This window comes from Oncorhynchus clarkii, chromosome 2 (genome assembly GCF_045791955.1).
Source record: "Oncorhynchus clarkii lewisi isolate Uvic-CL-2024 chromosome 2, UVic_Ocla_1.0, whole genome shotgun sequence".
In the NCBI taxonomy this organism is placed as follows: domain Eukaryota; kingdom Metazoa; phylum Chordata; class Actinopteri; order Salmoniformes; family Salmonidae; genus Oncorhynchus; species Oncorhynchus clarkii.
This window is the reverse complement of record NC_092148.1, coordinates 68,607,200-68,627,930: the sequence shown is the minus strand read 5'-3', so window position 1 is coordinate 68,627,930 and position 20,731 is coordinate 68,607,200. Positions and strand designations below refer to the sequence as shown.

General features: G+C 43.6%; 1 protein-coding gene and 1 long non-coding RNA gene across 5 annotated transcripts; one reads left to right on the top strand and one right to left on the bottom strand.

Annotated features, from left to right (window-relative positions):
* Window positions 1–630: 630 nt before the first annotated feature.
* On the top strand, window positions 631–12,697 carry LOC139372688 (inosine-5'-monophosphate dehydrogenase 1a-like). 3 transcript variants are annotated; one of them, XM_071112476.1, is made up of 16 exons: window positions 631–1,691; window positions 6,313–6,411; window positions 7,259–7,307; window positions 7,984–8,085; window positions 8,324–8,398; window positions 8,589–8,795; window positions 8,938–9,025; window positions 9,122–9,321; window positions 9,421–9,511; window positions 9,632–9,727; window positions 9,868–10,011; window positions 10,181–10,325; window positions 10,459–10,602; window positions 10,711–10,794; window positions 11,310–11,326; window positions 11,554–12,697. In XM_071112476.1, exons 1-16 carry the CDS (start codon window positions 1,444–1,446, stop codon window positions 11,652–11,654), a joined length of 1,890 nt encoding a protein of 629 aa, XP_070968577.1. In that variant the 5' UTR covers window positions 631–1,443; the 3' UTR covers window positions 11,655–12,697. The 3 variants fall into 3 exon arrangements, with proteins under 3 accessions (XP_070968577.1, XP_070968593.1, XP_070968585.1); XM_071112492.1 differs by lacking the exon at window positions 11,310–11,326; XM_071112484.1 differs by lacking the exons at window positions 11,310–11,326; window positions 11,554–12,697 and adding an exon at window positions 11,017–11,303.
* On the bottom strand, window positions 8,721–19,925 carry LOC139372708 (uncharacterized). 2 transcript variants are annotated; one of them, XR_011627473.1, is made up of 3 exons: window positions 18,162–19,925; window positions 9,210–9,327; window positions 8,721–8,786 (listed from the first exon to the last, which is right to left on the bottom strand). It is a non-coding gene; the product is annotated as an uncharacterized lncRNA (long non-coding RNA). The 2 variants fall into 2 exon arrangements; XR_011627475.1 differs by lacking the exons at window positions 8,721–8,786; window positions 9,210–9,327 and adding an exon at window positions 13,448–13,969.
* Window positions 19,926–20,731: the final 806 nt, after the last annotated feature.

The window sequence follows — 20,731 nt, the reverse complement described above, 5'->3', positions numbered from 1 at the left end:
GGGGCGAGTTCAGCAGGGCACAAAGTGGTGGAAGTTCGGATACAAATATACTTGTGGCGTTCCATTGTGTTATGTAAGAAAATGCATGTTTGTATTACATGTAGAATACAGATCGGCCTACATCCACAGAGTAAAATACGAATACTTTTTTTTTTCAATATGGTCAATGGGATTAGAGGGGATAGGCTACTGGAGAAAGAAAGAGAATGGGAGAGAAAGAGACTGTAAATGAGTATTAAATAGGCTTTGCTGGTCCAATCCCTCAGCAACTGTCACAAGCACTAATCATCTGCAGATGATGTTCCTGAAAATGCCCCTAGCAACCCAGTCACTCTCCCCTCAGTCAATGGTTTCAGCAGAGCACAGAGTTACATTTAGGTAACCTGCCTACAAAATACAGTCTGAGACTGATAACACACACCCCTCACCATGGAGATACTGGGAAAGTGTGTTTTACAGCTCTCCACCCCCAACCCTTCCCTCCACCCCTTCTCTATCACTGAACTCTCACTCCCTCTCTCATCTCTCCCTCCAGCCAGTTGCCCCTCCTGCTTTAATTCCTCCAATCCTCTTTGTAGGACTGACGTCTACAACTGTCACAAACAGAGCTAAGCCAGGAGAGGAGGAAAAATAGGCTGGTAGTCTCAGGAACAAACTGCTCGCACATTTCCACTAGCTCAGCTTCCAAAGCTCTCCAGGCCTTAGGGGGGCTGATCTACCCTCCCAGCTCCCTCTCCCCTTTGGGACTCACCACCCTGCCTGACCGGAGGACATCCAGGGGACACTCACTCGGCCTCACCCAGGACCTAGGATTTCAGCTCACTGCAAGTGTATCCTCCTCAGAGGACTCCCGAGCCTGCAGCGTGACCCACCCTCCCTACTTCTGTCTAACGAAGAGAGAGGTAGTTCTCCATCTTTCTGTACATCAGTCTCAGGACCACCAGAGCTCCCACTTTTAGGCCTTATCTCCCATAGACTGTATCTGCAGAGAGACAGGAGAACACCCCAAAGACAGAGACAGGAGGATTTAGAGGGCTATTTAATTGACACAGTTGTGAGACAGTGTGTCTGTGTGTTTCTGATAACGACTGTGGCAGTGAATGGACACAGACCACTCATGTAAGCAGTGTGTTAGAGAAAGAACACACTCTGGGGAAGTCTGTTCTAGTGGAGTTGGGTGTGCAGGTGTCCGTGATATGCCAGGTGTGTGTAAATGAGGCATTGTAATTGTAAGGCATTGAATGTGCATGTGAGACTTGATAGAGGCCTCAAGTGTGTCAGAGGCATTGGTTGTGTATGTGTGTGAGAGGTAAGTCAGGTTGTCTGTATGAGTGTGTGTGTGTGAAAGGGGTCAGTCAGGTCTGTGTGTGTGTGAAAGGAGTCAGTCAGGTCTGTGTGTGAGAGACGACGACCGTGGAGGCCTTAGCCCTGGATTTCTCAGAGATGGAGGGTCAAGGCTACGACCGGTTTGGTGAGCTTGAGCAAGACACCTACCAGATCGACTACCGCCGTATAGTTGGTGACACTGAGCCTGCAAGGCCGCGCCTCTCGCCCCGTGAAGGGGAACACACACACCCCAACTCCAACCCTCGTGGAGCCTACACGCACACCAACCCTCACGGCCACGGGCACGAGACGGCCGCGCAGAGATACAATGCCACACGCATCCAAGCCGGATACGAACCTGAAAGGTGAGCCAGACACACACGCGCACACACACAAGTAACAAACAAAACTAGTCCGCCTATACCATTCGTCATCATCTAAACTCCAATTGCTCTAACCATCAGTCAACAACTAGGCCCTAGCTCGGTCCCAGGTGCCAGACCCCACTGGCCTAGTGAATTACTGGCTTTCATCTACATTAATGAACTACCAAACATCCATCTGCCAGTCAAGGTGTTGTCATTGACGTTGTCAGTGAGCTTTATAAATCCCAGTTATCTGCTATCAGGAGACAGTGACGTAACTAAAGCCTCTTACCTGCTGCTTGACCGTCACACAGAGTGAAATACTTTCCGTTGACAGGGTTATAGAGTCTGTAGGTTCATCAACATTTCCAGATTACAGAGCCAAGCTATTTATCTAATTGAAAGGTAAACAACCACACTAAAGGTAAATTCGTGTTGTTTTGATGTTATCCCCTATCCATTCATATCATTAGCGGCTGTAGAAAGACAACTACGTACAGTACAGTCGTGTCCAAAAGTTTTGAGAATGACACAAATATAAATTTTCACAAAGTCTGCTGCCTCAGTTTGTGTGATGGCAATTTGCATATACTCCAGAATGTTATGAAGAGTGAACAGATGAATTGCAAATGAACTGAATCCCCCCAAAACATTTCCACTGCATTTCAGCCCTGCCACAAAAGGACCAGCTGACATCATGTCAGTGATTCTCTTGTTAACACAAGAGTGAGCGTTGACGAGGACAAGGCTGGAGATCACTCTGTCATGCTGATTGAGTTCGAATAACAGACTGGAAGCTTCAAAAGGAGTGTGGTGCTTGGAATCATTGTTCTTCCTCTGTCAACCATGGTTACCTGCAAGGAAACACGTGCCGTTGTCATTACTTTACACAAAAGGGGCTTGACAGGCAAGGATATTGCTGCCAGTAAGATTGCACCTAAATCAACCATTTATCTGATCATCAAGAACTTCAAGGAGAGCGGATACATTTCTGTGAAGAAGGCTTCAGGGCGCCCAAGAAAGTCCAGCAAGAGCCAGGACCGTCTCCTAAAGTTGATTCCACTGCGGGATCGGGGCACCACCAGTAGAGAGCTTGCTCAGGAATGGCAGCAGGCAGGTGTGAGTGCATCTGCACGCACAGTGAGGTGAAGACTTTTGGAGGATGGCCTGGTGTCAAGAAGGGCAGCAAAGAAGCCACTTCTCTCCAGGAAAAACATCAGGGACAGACTGGACTGGGATTGGACTGCTGAGGACTGGGGTAAAGTAATTTTCTCTGATGAATCCCCTTTCTGATTGAGTACCAAAAAATGTATGGTCCCCAAGAACACAGTGACCTCCATCATTCTTAAATGGAAGAAGTTTGGAACCACCAAGACTCTTTATATAGCTGGTCGCCCGGCAAAACTGAGCAATCGGGAAGAGAGGGGCCTTGGCGAGGGAGGTGACCAAGAACCCGATGGTCACTCTGACAGGGCTCCAGAGGTCCTCTGTGGAGATGGGAGAACCTTCCAGAAGCTCAACCCTCTCTGCAGCACTCCACTAATCAGGCCTTTATAGTAGAGTGGCCAGACGGAAGCCACTCCTCAGTAAAAGGCACATGACAGCCCGCTTGGAGTTTGCCAAAAGGCACCTAAAGGACTCTCAGACCATGAGAAACAAGGTTCTCTGGTCTGATGAAACCAAGATTGAACTCTTTGGTCTGAATGCCAAGCGTCACATCTGAAGGAAGCCTGGCACCATCCCTACAGTGAAGCATGGTGGTGGCAGCATCATGCTGTGGTGATGTTTTTCAAATCAAAGTTTATTTGTCACTTGCGCCGAATACAATAGGTTACAGTGAAATTCTTACTTACAGGCTCTAACCAATAGTGCGAAAAAAAAGGTGTGTGTGTGTAGGGAAGTGAAGAAAAAGAACAACAGCACAAAGACATTTGAAAATAACAGTAGCAAGGCTATGTACAGACACCGGTTAGTCAGGCTTATTGAGGTAGTATGTACATGTGGGTATGATTAAAGTGACTGCATATATGATGAACAGAGAGTAGCAGAAGCGTAAAAGGAGGGGTTGACGGGTGGTGGGACACAATGCAGATAGCCCGGTTAGCCAATGTGCGGGAGCACTGGTTGTTCGGGCCAATTGAGGTAGTATGTACATGAATGTACAGTTAAAGTGACTATGCATATATGATAAACAGAGAGTAGCAGCAGTGTAAAATAGGGTTTGGGGGCGGGGCCCACAATGCAAATAGTTTGGGTAACCATTTGGTTACCTGTTCAGGAGTCTTATGGATTGTGGGTAAAAACTGTTGAGAAGCCTTTTCTGTTGCATCGTCAGCAAACTTAATGAAGGTGTTGGAGTCGTGCCTGGCCATGCAGTCGTGGGTGAACAGGGAGTACAGAAGGGGACTGAGCATGCACCCATGGGGAGTTCCAGTGTTGAGGATCAGCATGGCAGATGTGTTGCTACCTACCCTCACCACCTGGGGGTGGCCCGTCAGGAAGTCCAGGATCCAGTTGCAGAGGGAGGTGTCAGTTGCAGACTGGCAGACTAGTCAGTATCGAGGGAAAGATGAAAGGAGCAAAGTGGTGAAAAACCTGCTCAGGACCTCTGACTGGGGCGAAGGTTTACCTTCCAACAGGACAACGACCCAAAGCACACAGCTAAGACAACGCAGAATGTCCTTGAGTAGCCCAGCCAGAGCCCGGACTTGAACCCGATCAAACATCTGGAGAGACTTGAAAATAGTTGTGCAGCGGCAATCCTTATCCAAACTTACAGAGCTTGAGTGGATCTGCAGAGAAGAATAGGAGAAACTCCCCAAATACAGGTGTAATATCAGACTCGAGGCTGTAATATCTGCCAAAGGTGCTTCAACAAAGTACTGAGTAAATACTTATGTAAATGTGATTTCATAAAAAAAAAAAATGGGCAATCATTTCTAAAAATGTTTTTGCTTTGTCATTATGGGGTATTATGTGTAGATTGAGGTGAAAAAAACCGATTTAATCAATTTTAGGCAACAAAATACGGAAAAAGTCAAGGTGTCTGAATACTTCCCGAATTCACTGTGTGTGATATATAAACTCAGCAAAAAAAGAAACGTCCCTTTTTCAGGACCCTGTCTTTCAAAGATAATTCGTAAAAATACAAATAACTTCACAGATCTTCATTGTAAAGGGTTTAAACACTGTTTCCCATGCTTGTTCAATGAACCATAAATAATGAATGAACATGCACCTGTGGAACGATCGTTAAGACACTAACAGCTTACAGACGGTAGGCAATTAAGGTCACAGTTATGAAAACTTAGGACACTAAAGAGGCCTTTCTACTGACTCTACTGAAAAACACCAAAAGAAAGATGCCCAGGGTGCCTGCTCATCTGCGTGAACGTGCCTTAGGCATGCTGCAAGGAGGCATGAGGACTGCAGATGTGACCAGGGCAATAAATGGCAATGTCCGTACTGTGAGACGCATAAGACAACGCTACAGGGAGACAGGACGGACAGCTGATCATCCTCGCAGTGGCAGACCATGTGCAACAACAGCTTCGGTACATCTGAACATCACACCTGCGGGAGAGGTACAGGATGGCAACAACAACTGCCCAAGTTACACCAGGAACGCACAATCCCTGCATCAGTGCTCAGACTGTCCGCAATAGGCTGAGAGAGGCTGAACTGAGGGCTTGTAGGCCTGTTGTAAGGCAGGTCCTCACCAGACATCACCGGCAACAACGTCGCCTATGGGCACAAACCCACCGTCGCTGGACCAGACAGGACTGGCAAAAAGTGCTCTTCACTGACGAGTCACGCTTTTGTCTCATCAGGGGTGATGGTCAGATCGTTTATTGTCGAAGGAATGAGCGTTACACCGAGGCCTGTACTCTGGAGAAAAATCGATTTGGAGGTGGAGGGTCCGTCATGGTCTGGGGCGGTGTGTCACAGCATCCTCGGTCTGAGCTTGTTGTCATTGCAGGCAATCTCAACGCTGTGCGTTATATGGAAGACATCCTTCTCCCTCATGTGGTACCCTTCCTGCAGGCTCATCCTGACATGACTCTCCAGCATGACAATGCCACCAGCCATACTGCTCGTTCTGTGCGTGATTTCCTGCAAGACAGGAATGTCAGTGTTCTGCCATGGCCAGCGAAGAGCCCGGATCTCAATCCCATTGAGCATGTCTGGGACCTGTTGGATCAGAGGGTGAGGGCTAGGGCCATTACCCCAGAAATGTCCGCGAACTTGCAGGTTCCTTGGTGGAAGAGTGGGGTAACATCTCACAGCAAGAACTGGCAAATCTGGTGCAGTCCATGAGGAGGAGATGCACTGCAGTACTTAATGCAGCTGGTGGCCACACCAGATACTGACTATTACTTTTGATTTTGACCCCCCTCCTTTGTTCAAGGACACATTATTCAATTTCTGTTAGTCACATGTCTGTGGAACTTGTTCAGTTTATGTCTCAGTTGTTGAATCTTATGTTCATACAAATATTTACACATGTTAAGTTTGCTGAAAATAAACGCAGTTGACTGTGAGAGGACGTTTCTTTTTTTGCTGAGTTTATATATACACACATGTACTGTGTATATATACTGCGTGTGTGTGTGTGTTCCAGCATGGCCGACTACCTGATCAGTGGAGGGACAGGGTACGTGCCTGAAGATGGACTGACGGCTCAGCAGCTCTTCTCTATCGGGGATGGACTCACATACAAGTACGATTTTTTTTTTATACATTCTATCAGACTTAGAGAGGAGCATTTCCAAAGATCTTGATTGAAATTCTTGAAATGTTTCCAATTGAAAGTGTATGACAGAGAGTGACTCAGCCTGGTCTCATAGATCAGCATAGTAAACATACAGTACATCCGGGACACTCAAATTAGTATGGTATGTAGTAGGCCTAGTTCTGATACTAGTAGACATGTGCTCCTCCACCTAAATTTGAAACATCTCATAGATGGCTGAATATGTACGGATATGGCTGGTGTATTATTATCTTAATGACCACACTAATGTATCATAGATATAACAAATCCTCTCTCAGCAGAGACCCACTTCGACCTTTTGTTCAGTAAGACCTTAAGTGTTAGTGTGATACTGACAGCGTAAAAACATTCATTGACTGCTGTGATGGTATGGTGAGACCAGACCAGTAGAATAATCATCATTATGCAGCCTTACATAAGAGGAATATTTTATTTTCAAATTAGAATGAGTATATTAGGCTTGTGTTATCAGTCCTAATGGAGATTTACACAGAGAGAACATCATATCCTCACATCTAGTACAGTGGGTGGATTAGAAAAAGGCTTTATTTCCAGTCTGTGTGAGTGTGTGATATGCAAAGTGGTTGAAGGTGTAGGGATGTGACTGTGCTGGGCAGGGGTCAAGGGACTGGTGCTGGGACGCAAGGCGTGGGAAGTGTTCACACAAAATTTCCCTCACTGTTTGGCAGAATGATGTGTATCCACCTTTCAGGACAACATGATATGTCAGTATTCATAGACCACACAATATTCTCTCTGTTAATTTGTTTTTGTCCCTCTCCCCCCTCTACAGTGATTTCCTGATTCTGCCTGGTTTCATAGACTTTATTTCTGATGAAGTGGTGAGTATCCAGTGTGTTTGCTTAACCTTTTATTTGCTAATTAACAACAGAAGCTACAGTATCATAGCCATGCTACTGCTTTAGTCAACTCCATTTCTGTTTTCTGGCATATGATGTCGTACCCATTCATACACAGCCCAGTATAGCCCTGTGTGTGTGTGTGTGCAGCCACTCCTCTCATGTGGTCCTCTCTGCCTCCCTGAGGAGAACAGGAGGCTGCTTTATGTTCCTCTCTGTTGAATAACGTGTGTGTACACACACACACACACACACACACACGCACTCTCGGCTCATAACATAGCCAGCCAGACCACTTCACTCCACAACAACACTGAGAATAGCAACACCAGTCCCTCATGGCTGAGAGTCAGAGTCATGCCCGGGGTAATTGCTTTAGTAGGCTACAGGTGCTGGTGTTTTTAGCTTGTTTGTTCTCTACTGGCAGAAGGGTATGTCTCCTGTTGTACATGACTGTACATACAGGACTGAGCAGGGACAGCTGACGTCCATGCTGCCACCTAATGGCAATGAGGAGGTATTGCATGTTCAGATTGGTCTTGCCTTCAAGTCACAGGTATTTGGTGACAGGGTGTCATTATTTACGTAGTTACGTTTTTCTTCTCAGATCACTGTAATGTAATAATGATCTATTTCCTTCTCTACTTCCTGTTTCTAGGACCTGACCTCAGCTCTGACCAGGAAGATCACCCTGAAGACTCCTATCATCTCATCTCCCATGGATACAGTCACTGAGTCCTCCATGGCCATTGCTATGGCTGTGAGTATAGAGCCACTCCTCATCTCCTCAGCCAGCCAACAGCAATAAGACAAGACCACAAATCTGTTATAAAACTTAATTTACTAGTGGTATTTTTGATTGAGGTACTGAGTTTTTATCTATTTCCATAAATAAAAATAAAATATGTCTTGTAATACATGGACTCTGGTTGACACATATTGAAGTCTGATTGGATTGTTCGGCAAACCCTGATTGGTCAGTTCTCTGTTTGTTATAGCTCATGGGCGGGATCGGGATCATGCACCATAACTGTACTCCAGAGTTCCAGGCCAACGAGGTCCGCTTGGTTAAGGTAAGATGGTGGCTAGCGGTGGGACAACATGATGATATACAGTATATTGATAGATCGTTACATCAACAGTATAAAGTCTCATGTCACAACGTCATTTGACAATGTAACAGTACATGAATACACTTAAACTTGCTGGTTTAATAAATACAAATGTACATTCGCTGAATGATGTTTATTTATTTGTGGTCAGAAATTTGAGCAGGGTTTCATCACAGACCCAGTGGTGATGAGTCCTCGCCACACAGTGGGAGACGTATTTGAAGCCAAGGTCCGCCACGGCTTCTCTGGCATCCCTGTCACCGAGACGGGCAAGATGGGCAGCAAGCTGGTGGGCATCGTCACCTCCCGAGACATTGACTTCCTCTCAGAGAAAGACCATGACAGACCCCTGGAAGAGGTGTGTGGGGATGACATGTTTGTTTGTACATGTCCAATATTGACAATATACTATCAAAACACATTGTAAACTGGATGAGTCTATTTCTTGTATAATTGCATACTATTCCTGTGAGGTTTACATGAATGGCTGATTCTTGCAGGCTATGACAAAGAGGGAAGATTTAGTGGTTGCACCAGCTGGCGTCACGCTGAAAGAGGCCAACGACATCCTGCAGCGCAGCAAGAAAGGTACTGTGTGGTAGTGACACAACATTTCCTGTAGTGACACTTTAGAGAGGACATGGCAAAAGATCAATCTTTGTTTGGAACTTCTGTCTCTCTCAGGTAAACTGCCCATAGTGAATGACAGTGATGAGCTAGTTGCCATCATCGCCAGGACAGACTTGAAGAAGAACCGAGACTACCCACTTGCCTCTAAAGACTCCAGGAAACAGCTGCTGTGTGGAGCGGCCATCGGAACCAGAGAGGAGGACAAATGCAGACTGGACCTGCTGATGCAGGCTGGGGTTGACGTGGTAGTGCTGGTGGGTCTGGGGAAGTTGAGTTGTTTATATTGTATTTTTGGTTACTTGTCTTATCTTTGGGTTCCGCTCCTCTCTAACCCCTGTCTGTTTACCATGTAGGACTCCTCCCAGGGGAACTCTGTCTATCAGATCAACATGATCAACTACATCAAACAGAAATACCCTGAACTACAGGTGGTGGGAGGAAACGGTGAGTCTCCTCTACCTTCTCTAGCAATGTCTCTTTCATTTTAATCTCACACATTTTCTTTCTTTCTTTCTTCCCCATTCTCAATTTACATTCTCTCTCTCTCTGTGTGTGTGTGTGTAGTGGTGACTGCAGCCCAGGCTAAGAATCTGATCGATGCGGGTGTGGACGCTCTGAGGGTGGGGATGGGCTGCGGCTCCATCTGCATCACCCAGGAAGGTAACGAGAGACTGGGGAGGAACAGTAAATGAGGAGGGAGGAGAGTGTACAGTTTGTACAAATGTTTAGTTAAAAAGACAAACTATTTGTTGTCAAATTGCTGACACGTTGCTTTGTGTTATGTTTGTATTGTGTGCCAGTGATGGCGTGTGGGCGTCCCCAGGGCACATCAGTGTACAAGGTGGCAGAGTACGCCAGGCGCTTCGGTGTGCCCGTCATTGCAGACGGAGGCATCCAGACCGTTGGACATGTGGTTAAAGCTCTCGCTCTTGGGGCATCCACAGGTGTGTATTTGTGTGTTTGTGTGTTTGTGTGTGTGTTTGTGTGTGTGTGTGTGTGTGTTGAACCCACCGAGCATTATAATTAGCCTTTTCCCACAAACAGGAAAATGTACACCATACTATCAATGGTCTAACTTTCACCTCCATCCACCTCTGACTTCTGTACCCTCAGTGATGATGGGGTCATTGCTCGCAGCAACCACAGAGGCCCCGGGGGAGTATTTCTTCTCAGATGGCGTGCGGCTGAAGAAGTACCGTGGGATGGGCTCCCTGGACGCTATGGAGAAGAACAGCAGCAGCCAGAAACGCTACTTCAGGTAGAGAGAGAGACACGGTGTGTCTTGTGTATTTCCAGCGATAGGGCAAAGGCCAGAGGTGTGAGGAGGAGAAGGTGTGTGTGTGTGTGTTTGCAGTGATAGGGATATTGTGATTGTGTGTTTATCTCGACAGTGAGGGGGACAAGGTGAAGGTGGCTCAGGGTGTGTCAGGGTCGGTTCAGGATAAAGGTTCTATCCATAAGTTTGCCCCCTACCTTATCGCTGGCATACAACATGGCTGCCAAGACATCGGAGCCAAGAGCCTCTGCATACTGCGGTAAGTCTGAACAGATGTTAGACTGTGTTATTGTATTCCACTTTGATATGATCTGTGTCTCTCTGTTCCATTGTTGTGATATAATTGTTTTGTTGTATGTTATTCCAGGTCCATGATGTACTCTGGGGAGCTGAAGTTTGAGAAGAGGACCATGTCAGCTCAGGTTGAGGGGGGAGTACACGGGCTCCACTCGTAAGTCTGCCCCTGCCTGGCTCTGGCATCGTTTACACATCCTGTCCTGTGGTATTCGTTGTAGATCCTGTGCTACTCTCCTGTGTGATCGACTAACCTGTCCTGTTGTGTCCCATGTTCTGTGTCCGATGTCCTTTATCTCTGGCCTGGGTGGTAGTGTGTGAGTGAGTGTGTTTGTTCTCACCAGTGGCGTCCATATCTCCTTTACTATATGTTGTTTAGGAGTTGCTACTTAAACCGGGGATTGGCAGTTATACCATACGAGGTCCATTGTGGGTGCAGGCTTTCGCTCCAGCCAAAGCAGTAACAGCAGATGCAAGTAATTCACTTTTGACTAAGATTGGTTGATTTATTGTTTTGGATGTGTCACGGTTTTAGCTGGAGCAGAATCCTGCACCTACTCTGACCATTTGTGGATAGAATTGCCTACCCCTGAGCTAAACAGTAGCACTGAAGCAAGCAAAACATCACAATGTCTGTCTTCTCTCTTTCTCTGACTCATGCTCTCATCATAGATATTCTTTTGTGCCATGTAAGTACATTCTCCCTGTGCTCACAACTCTAACTCTTTTCCTACTGCAATTTTCTCTGTTGGTCCCTTTTTGTTTTCAGGAAGACCCAAAAATCAAGGTCATTACTTTTTTTGAAGCCCTACCAATTTCTTAAAACCCTCAATCTAGTTTATGTAGTGTGATATGAGTTTCAATTAAGCTTGACTTGTATTCCTGACAGTTGTCTCTGTGTGTTGTCTTCCTGTAGTTATGAGAAGCGGCTATACTGAGGGAGGAGGGAGAGTGAGCTCACGAGCAGCACCCAGTGTACCCTCACCAGCAGCCACCAGGCACAACGGATACATGTGACCTACCTACAACCACTACTCAACCTCAACCCAAGTTATCACATCTGACCTACCTACAACCATTACTCAACCTCCACCCAAGTTACCACATCTGACCTACCTACAACCATTACTCAACCTCCACCCAAGTTACCACATCTGACCTACCTACAACCATTACTCAACCTCCACCCATGTTACCACATCTGACCTACCTACAACCACTACTCAACCTCCACCCAAGTTATCACATCTGACCTACCTACAACCATTACTCAACCTCCACCCATGTTACCACATCTGACCTACCTACAACCACTACTCAACCTCCACCCAAGTTACCACATCTGACCTACCTACAACCACTACTCAACCTCCACCCAAGTTACCACATCTGACCTAACCATAGCTACTACTCAGCTACTGTTCAACCATTACATAACCTTTGGCTATACAAGGGAAGACCCCTGGACTCCTCTCCTCTTGTCTACCTCTACCTACTCTTTCTCTGTGTTGTGTAAGATGCTTTTGAGAGACCAACGAGTCACCTCTGACCTATGACTTAATTGATGTTATGACATAAACCACAGGGACTAGGGACTAAGCTTCAATGGTCAGATGTATTGGGTTATGGCACAGAGCCATCGGGCTGTATAAATCAAATCAAATTGTATTAGTCACATGCGCCAAATACAACAGGTGTAGTAGACCTTACAGTGAAATGCTTACATACTAACCAACAGTACAGTTTCAAAAAGTACGGATAAGAGATAAAAGTAACAAATAATTAAAGAGCAGCATTAAAAATAACAATATATATACAGGGGGGTGTCGGTACAGAGTCAATGTGCGGGAGCACCGGTTAGTTGAGGTAGTATGTACATGTAGGTAGAGTTAATTAAAGTGACTATGCATAGATGACAACAGAGAGTGGCAGTTGTGTGGAGGGGGGGCAAGTCTTCTGGCTTGGGGGTAGAAGCTGTTTAGAAGCCTCTTGGACCTAGACTTGGCGCTCCGGTACCGCTTGCCGTGTGGTAGCAGAGAGAACAGTCTATGACTAGGGTGGCTGGACAATTTTTTAAATGTACGTAGCTAATGTAGAACTGTGACTACTGTGTCCTGGGAGAGACTGTTTGAACATAATAATCCTTGTTTTATGTACCCTGTAACTCTTTAAACCAGTTCTGGTTGATCATGGTCCTAGGTCTCAGATGTGTTTGGAGCACAGTTGGCACCTTGCTTGGGGAGGACGGCCTCTGGTAATGGCTGGAGCGGAATGGTATCAAATACATCAAACATGGTTTCCATGGGTTTGATTCCATTCGCTCTGTTCCAGTCATTATTATGAGCAGTCCTCCCCTCAGCAGCCTCCACTGGTTTGGAGGTACAGTAGTGTTTTTTACTGTACGGAATAGCCTAGAGGTCTGTCTGTGTGGCTCTACTGTAGAGAGGACCAAAGCTAGGATAAGCTATAAGGTAAGCGCTAGCCTTAAATCAGGGATAACCACAGCGCCTTAAGACTGCACATGGAGGCTATACCAGTGTTGTAGTACTAGAGTCCGGGGGCCTCATTTTATCAAATCTGGGGGTAAACCATGTGTGGGATCATTTCCATGCAAAGTGTGAGATTTATCACTATGAACTTTGCTTGAGAGTGTGCATACATTTATGCACAGCCATAACAATGCATAGGCACAGTGCAAAGTGGCGGAATAAGGGAACTGCTTGTCAAGCATAGAATGGGGAAAATATTCTGTATGTTAAAAATGTGTGAAATTTTGTGTTGAGTAATAATTCAATCATTCTTCGATTTAATTGTATTCCATTGTGAATCTTTATTTGTACAATTTTCTACATTATAGAATAACAGTAAAGACATCAAAACTATGAAATAACACATATGGAATCATGTAGTAAGCAAAAAAGTGTTAAACAAATCAAAATACATTTTATATTCTTCAAAGTTGCCACCCTTTGCACTGATGACAGCTTTGCACACTCTTGGCATTCTCTCAACCAGCTTCATGAGGTAGTCACCTGGAATGAATTTCAATTAACGGGTGGGCCTTGTTAATTTGTGTAATTTCTTTCCTTAATGCGTTTGAGACAGTCTGTTGTGTTGTGACAAGGTAGGGGTGGTATACAGAAGATAGCCCAAATTGGTAAAAGACCAAGTACATATTAAGGCAAGAACAGCTAAAATAACACAGGGAAACAGCCTTTCATTACTTTAAGACATGATGGTCTGTCAATACGGAAAATTGGGCAATCGCAAAAACCATCAAGCACTATGTTGAAACTGGATTTCATGAGGACCGCCACAGGAAAGGAAGACCTCTGCAGGATAGACAAGGACAAGTTCATTAGAGTTAACTGCAACTCAGATTGCAGCCCAAATCAGAGCAGAGCTCAAGTAACAGACACATCTCAACATCAACTGTTCAGAGGAAACTGCGTGAATCAGGTCCTCATGGTCAAATTGCTGCAAAGAAACCACTACTAAAGGACCCCAATATGAAGAAGAGACTTGCTTGGGCCAAGAAACACGAGCAATGCACATCTGTCCTTTGGTCTGATGAGTCCAAATGTGAGATGTTTGCTTCCAACCGCTGTGCCTTTGTGAGACACAGAGTAGGTGAATGGATGATCTCCACGTGTGTGGTTCCCACCGTGAAGCATGGAGGAGGTGGTGTGGGGGTGCTTTGCTGGTTACACAGATTTTTTTTTAACCAATATGGATACCACATTCTGCAATGATACGCCATCCCATCTGGTTTGGACTTAGTGGGACTATCATTTGTTTTTCAACAGGACAATGACCCAAACACACCTCCAGGCTGTGTAAAGGCTATTAGATCAAGGAGAGTGATGGAGTGCTGCATCAGATGACCTGGCCTCCACAATCACCAACCTCAAACAAATTGAGATGGTTTGGGATGAGTTGGACAGCAGAGTGAAGGAAAAGCAGCCAACAAGTGCTCAGCATATGTGGAAACTCCTTCAAGACTGTTGGAAAAGCATTCCTCATGATGCTGGTTGAGAGAATGCCAAGAGTGTGCAAAGCTGTCATCAGTGCAAAGGGTGGCTACTTTGGAGAATATAACATGTTTTAGATTTGTTTAACACTTTGGGTTGCTATGTGATTCCATATGTGTTATTTCATAGTTTTGATGTCTTCACTCTTATTGAACAATGTAGAAAATAGTCAAAATAAAGAATAACCCTTGAATGAGTAGGTGTGTCCAAACTTTTGACTGGTACTGTATAATTGGACCATGTCAGAGCATCTGTTTATGATAATAATTCATATAAAGTAGGCTACAGTCATTTGTTATATTAGAGGTGCAGGTGAAATACTATAAAAGACAGATGGGAAATAAAACGAGAGTTAGCTGAGCTTGCTCTTTCGGCACATGCTGCATTTTGCAGAGAGTGCATTTTTAGAGATTTTTTTGCAGAAAGTACAGATTGGCTCATCAGATATCGTTTCCCAAAACTAATCTTATTGGATTTTTATTTTTGACCTGCTTTAGAAAGGCACACACACATGCTATTCCGGTGCACATGCAAGTGCTATCCATCCTCTGGTTTTTGCCAACGGGAACCTTTCAGTGTGAGCTTGCCGATTAGCATCTCACAGCCCTTGATGAGCCTATGTTTTGGATGCAGTCATCAACAAAACGACCAGTTACATAAAATGTCCATACACCATCGCACAACAGGTTGAAGTCAATAGGGGTTTCTTTGCCATCAGCGTTCCCAAATATGAACAGAGTAATGGATGGCCCCCACATCGCCATAAAAGAACCATCCCAAAATGAGGTAAACTATGTAGCCTCAGCCAGCATGTGAACAGAAAAGGCTTCCACTCATCTGCAGGTGATAGGTTAAGTGATGTGCAAAATAAGTTGTTGAATGTGGTGGCAAGGTGGCCATGTGGAAAGCACAATTCGTTCATTCTGCAGAACAGCAATGGCACAGTTGCTTGCGAAAGTATTCACCCCCTTGGCATTTTTCCTATTGTGTTGCCTTACAACCTAGAATTAAAATAGATTTTTTGGTATCATTTGATTTACACAACATGCCTACCACTTTGAAGATGCAAAATATTTTTTATTGTGAAACAAACAGAACTTGAGCGTGCATAACTATTCATCCCCTGCAAAGTCAATACTTTGTAGAACCACCTTTTGCAGCAATTACAGCTGCAAGTCTCCTGGGGTATGTCTCTACAAGCTTGGCACATCTGGCCACTGGGATTTTTGCCCATTCTTCAAGGCGTAACTGCTCCAGCTCCTTCAAGTTGGATGGGTTCTGCTGGTGTACAGCAATCTTTAAGTCATACCACATATTCTCAATTGGATTGAGGTCTGGGCTTTGACTAGGCCATTCCAAGACATGTAAATGTTTCCCCTTAAACCATTCGAGTGTTACTTTAGTAGTATGCTTAGGGTCATTGTCCTGCTGGAAGGTGAACCTCCATCCCAGTCTCAAATCTCTGGAAGACTGAAACAGGTTTCCCTCAAGAATTTCCCTGTATTTAGTGCCATCCATCATTCCTTCAATTCTGACCAGTTTCCCAGTCCCTGCCGATGAAAAACATCCCCACAGCATGATGCTGCCACCACCATGCTTCACTGTGGGGACGGTGTTCTTAGGGTGATGAGAGGTGTTGGGTTTGCGCCAGAAATAGTGTTTTCCTTGATGGCCAAAAAGCTCAATTTTAGTCTCATCTGTCCAGAGTACCTTCTTCCATATGTTTGGGGAGTCTCCCACATACCTTTTGGCGAACACCAAACGTGTTTGCTAGTTTTTCTTTAAGCAATGGCTTTTTTTCTGGCTACTCTTCTGTAAAGCCCAGCTCTGTGGAGTTATCTTTGTCTCTTTGTCTCTTTGTTGCCTCTGATTAATGCCCTCCTTGCCTGGTCTGTATTTTTTGGTGGGCGGCACTCTCTTGGCAGGTTTGTTGTGGTGCCATATTCTTTCCATTTTTTTATAATGGATTTAATGGTGCTGCGTGGGATGTTCAAAGTTTCTGATATTTTTTTATAACCCAACCCTGATCCACAACTTTGTCTCCACAACTTTGGCACGCACCACTTTTCCGTATTTTTTTTGTTGTTGAATTGTTTTAAACAAGTAATTTTTTCCATTTCTATTCACCTATTTGGACTATTTTGTGTATATCCATTACATTAAATCCAAATAAATATCCATTTAAATTACAGGTTGTAATGTAACAAAATAGGAAAAACGCCAAGGGGGATGAATACTTTTGCAAGGCACTGTATATGCCTACAGGAGGGTGCTGTTGAGGATGGATGGCATATTAGTGAGTTGTCTAGCTACTCATTTTAAGTATATTTGCCATTGCTAAAGTGACTTGAATTGTCCTAATGGTCCTCTCTTTTTAGCTATGTTTTAATTTGTACAGGTAACCACAACTGATTGTACTCAATCTCTGACACTAGGCACCTCTATTTCAGTCTCGGAAAATTATATATTTTTTCGTAGCTCTTTTTGTTTGCCCGTTGTAGGTTATATTTCATGGTACGGCTTAGTGTATTCCCCACAGGCTTTAAAGAGATTATTATGACCGTATGTGAACCACCGGCTTGATTGGGTTCTAGTAGCAACATAAAAATATATATATTTTTTTTAATTTGGAATAAAGTAGAGACTCAGAGCTACTAAAGGGTATATCAGCCATACACTGCAATTGAGGAACAATGGGAAAGTAATTCTGCTTTGAAAGTTTATAAACTTGTAACCCCACTTTTGAGGAAAGGGCCCTTGGATGTTTTGGTACATGGTAGACCTACTGGAGAGCTCTTTGTCTACACCTATTCCGCATCATTCACACCCTCTTAAGCCTTAGCCCCACCCATCTCTTTACAATTTCCACTTGATCTACTCTTTGGCCTGTATCCTAATCTGACTTTGAAAGTGTCCAGATAAAAATAATTTATAATTAGATGATGCTTACCCAGACACTTGTCTACATTGATGGGTCATGTGAAAGAAATGCTACAACCACCCCCAACCACATCTAATGATGTGTATGGGTCACTATTGTCTATACATGTACACATGTTCCTGAAATACAATAAATGGCCATAATCAACCTCAGACACACCTGGCTAACTTGATGGGTCAAGTAATCATTCTCTTGCAAAGTGGAGTCTTGTTTAGACGTGTAGCTACCTGGCTAAACAATGAACTATATTCCCAACCCATAGCTACAGTACAAATGGATTGTCATAGCTTGCCACTATGCATAAAATGCTAAAGTATGAATATGCAGGTAGCTAAAGCGAACAAACTAGGTTCAAAGCTAGCTAGCTAACATTGGGCTACAACTAGCAATGCAAATGGATTTCTGAGATCCTAATAATATTACCACACAGATCATACACGTAATGTTAGCTAGTGATCCAGCTAACTAACAGTACACTTTAACTTGCAATGAAAATGACTTTCTGACTAAATTAGAAATGTATAATATCTGAAAATGTAGCTAGACTCTTACCCGTGTACATGGATAAACACTTCACGGCAGCATGTCTTTTCCGTTTGCTTTGTAGCTAGGCACATGAAAGTTCACATATTCCAGAAGGCATTTCTGCCAAAAAAAAAACACATTTTGATAAAAACATTTTTTGTTAAAATGCCTCCCTTGTGAATTAGTGACGTGCGACATACGCTTAGCTTATTAAACATTCCAAATTCCCTTCGTAAGTAGTATTTTATAATCATTTCTACCGCAATATTGATAAATAAGGTCCCAGGACTTGGACTTGACTTGGACTCGAGTCACGATTTTCATGACTTATGACTTGACTCGGACTCGACCAGTGAAGACTCGGACTCGATCAGTAGTGATTTTGTTGTCAGAAAATCTCTTTGCATGATTTAACAAAGTAGCTACAACAGCAAATATTAGAGTGCTGTATTATGTAGATATCTTTACAATGTGCAACAATGTAACAGAATTTAGATTTTTAAATGGTTGGACCACAGCTTTTAGCACTACCAAGGAACTCTTGACTCAAGTATAAAGGACTTTAACACTATGGACTTTGGACTCGACTCTGACTCAAGGTTTAGTTTGTTGACTACATCACCGGTCTACACTGTGGATATTGCTGTAATCAGGCTCTCAGTGGATTCTCATCAGTTTGGAATCAAACAAAACAGATAGAAAGTAGATACCCAAATTCTGTTTTGTCTTTGTGTAAAGTTTTGTGACGTGTTATCTGATGAGCATAATTGTACAGTGACTTTGGCCTAGTCTTTAGTTTATCAGTAGACTGTTAATAATATGATGTATTTGTAAATATATACTGTAGTACTTGAGTGGATTTGAGAAAAGGAATATATATGTAGGCCACAATATAATACTGTATACCGTGTAATATACCTAGGGCTGGTTTCCTGAACACAGACTAAGCCTAGCATGCTCAATGTAGAGTGTGTGTCCTGGAAACCACCCCTGGATGTCTTTCTATAATTATCTTGTTAACCAGGCTGCATGTACTGCTACTGCAGATGTAGGATCTTAATTTGATCACAATTTTGTTGCTCAGAATGTTCTTACACAGCAGGAAATGCAAGCTTGTAGTGTATTTGAGTTTGAAAAAAGCTTCTAAAGTTTGTAATTTCCAGTTTAAAATGTCAGACTTGATTTGCCCCAACAAAAAATGTATCAACCCCTTCAAAAATGTAAATTTGAATTATAATCCACATCAGTAGAGGCTGCTGAGGGGAGGAATGGCATCAAACACATGGAAACCATGTTTGATGTATTTGATACCATTCCACACCTACTCTGCTCCAGCCATTACCACACCAACCTCCAGTGATCCACTTAATAATTCAACATTTCTGTTGATGCAGGATTATTTTCCTGCTATAGCAAACTGGCTCAAATGAAGATTCTACATCTGTACCTGGTGGCAGTGAGTGAAGAAATGTTGTTTATCCATCTTCCATTTCATAAATCTTATTCCTGTAGAAGACCTGCAGCTAGTTTATAACAGTAGACCACTATCAGTTGTTAGTCAACCACCAGCAACGACAGAACCACTCTGTTGTGTTAACCGTTGTGTGAAGTGAACCTTGGGTGCTGAAAGTTGCACATCAGCTGATCAGATGTTTTATTAGTGTTATTTATTTTGTTCTATCCTGGCGATCTCAATCTCTGGCTTTTAATTCACTCAAGCTGTACCATGCTGTTGCATAAACCAGAATAAAGAATTTAACTAATCTACTGATCTCTTTATTTGGTGTATGTATGTTGTGTAGGCCTATCATGATCAATGAGCTGATTGACATTACATGACATCATTACATCAGTTGCTGCCCATAACGTCATCACTAACATTGTGACAGCATATTTTTTCCACACCAACAGAGGACAATTCGGTCTTTGTTATGCTTGCTCCCTCACTCGTTCCTTTTCTCCCTTTTCTCTTTCTCCTTATTTCACCCCTTTCTCCTCACTCCATTTTTTATTCTTATCCCAAGCCTAAGCTGTTTAATAGGAACATAAACCACACTCAAGGCTTACACTACAGATTTACATCTGTGGTAGCTAGATGAACAGACATTAAATTCATTACTATTTCTATTTTTAACTATTGCTGCTGACTACTGAAACAAACTTCAAACTATGTTGAATTTTCAACACTTACAGTACCAGTGAAAAGTTTGTACACACCTACTCATTCAAGGGTTTTTCTTTCATTGTACAATAATAGTGAAGACATCAAAACTATGAAATAACTATGAAATAACCAAAAAAGTGTTAGCCACCCTTTTCTCCGATGACAGCTTTGCACACTCTTGGCATTTACTCAACCAGCTTCATGAGGTAGTAACCTGGAATGCATTTCAATTAACAGGTGTGCCTTGTTAAAAGTACATTTGTGGAATGTCTTTCCTTCTTAATGCGTTTGAGCCAATCAGTTGTGTTATACAGAAGATAGCCCTATTTGGTAAAAGACCAAGTCCATATTATGTTAAGAACAGCTCAAATTATTAAGACATGAAGGTCAGTCAATCTGGTAAATTTCAAGAACTTTGAAAGTTTCTTCAAGT

Bases quoted from the DNA above. Each gene is read 5' to 3' on its own strand.
- LOC139372688 (XM_071112476.1), top strand. From the start codon at position 1,444: ATGGAGGGTCAAGGCTACGACCGGTTTGGTGAGCTTGAGCAAGACACC. The intron at 6,412-7,258 runs GTACGATTTTTT...CCCCCTCTACAG, and splicing joins GGGGATGGACTCACATACAA to TGATTTCCTGATTCTGCCTG. The intron at 10,012-10,180 runs GTGTGTATTTGT...CTGTACCCTCAG, and splicing joins CGCTCTTGGGGCATCCACAG to TGATGATGGGGTCATTGCTC.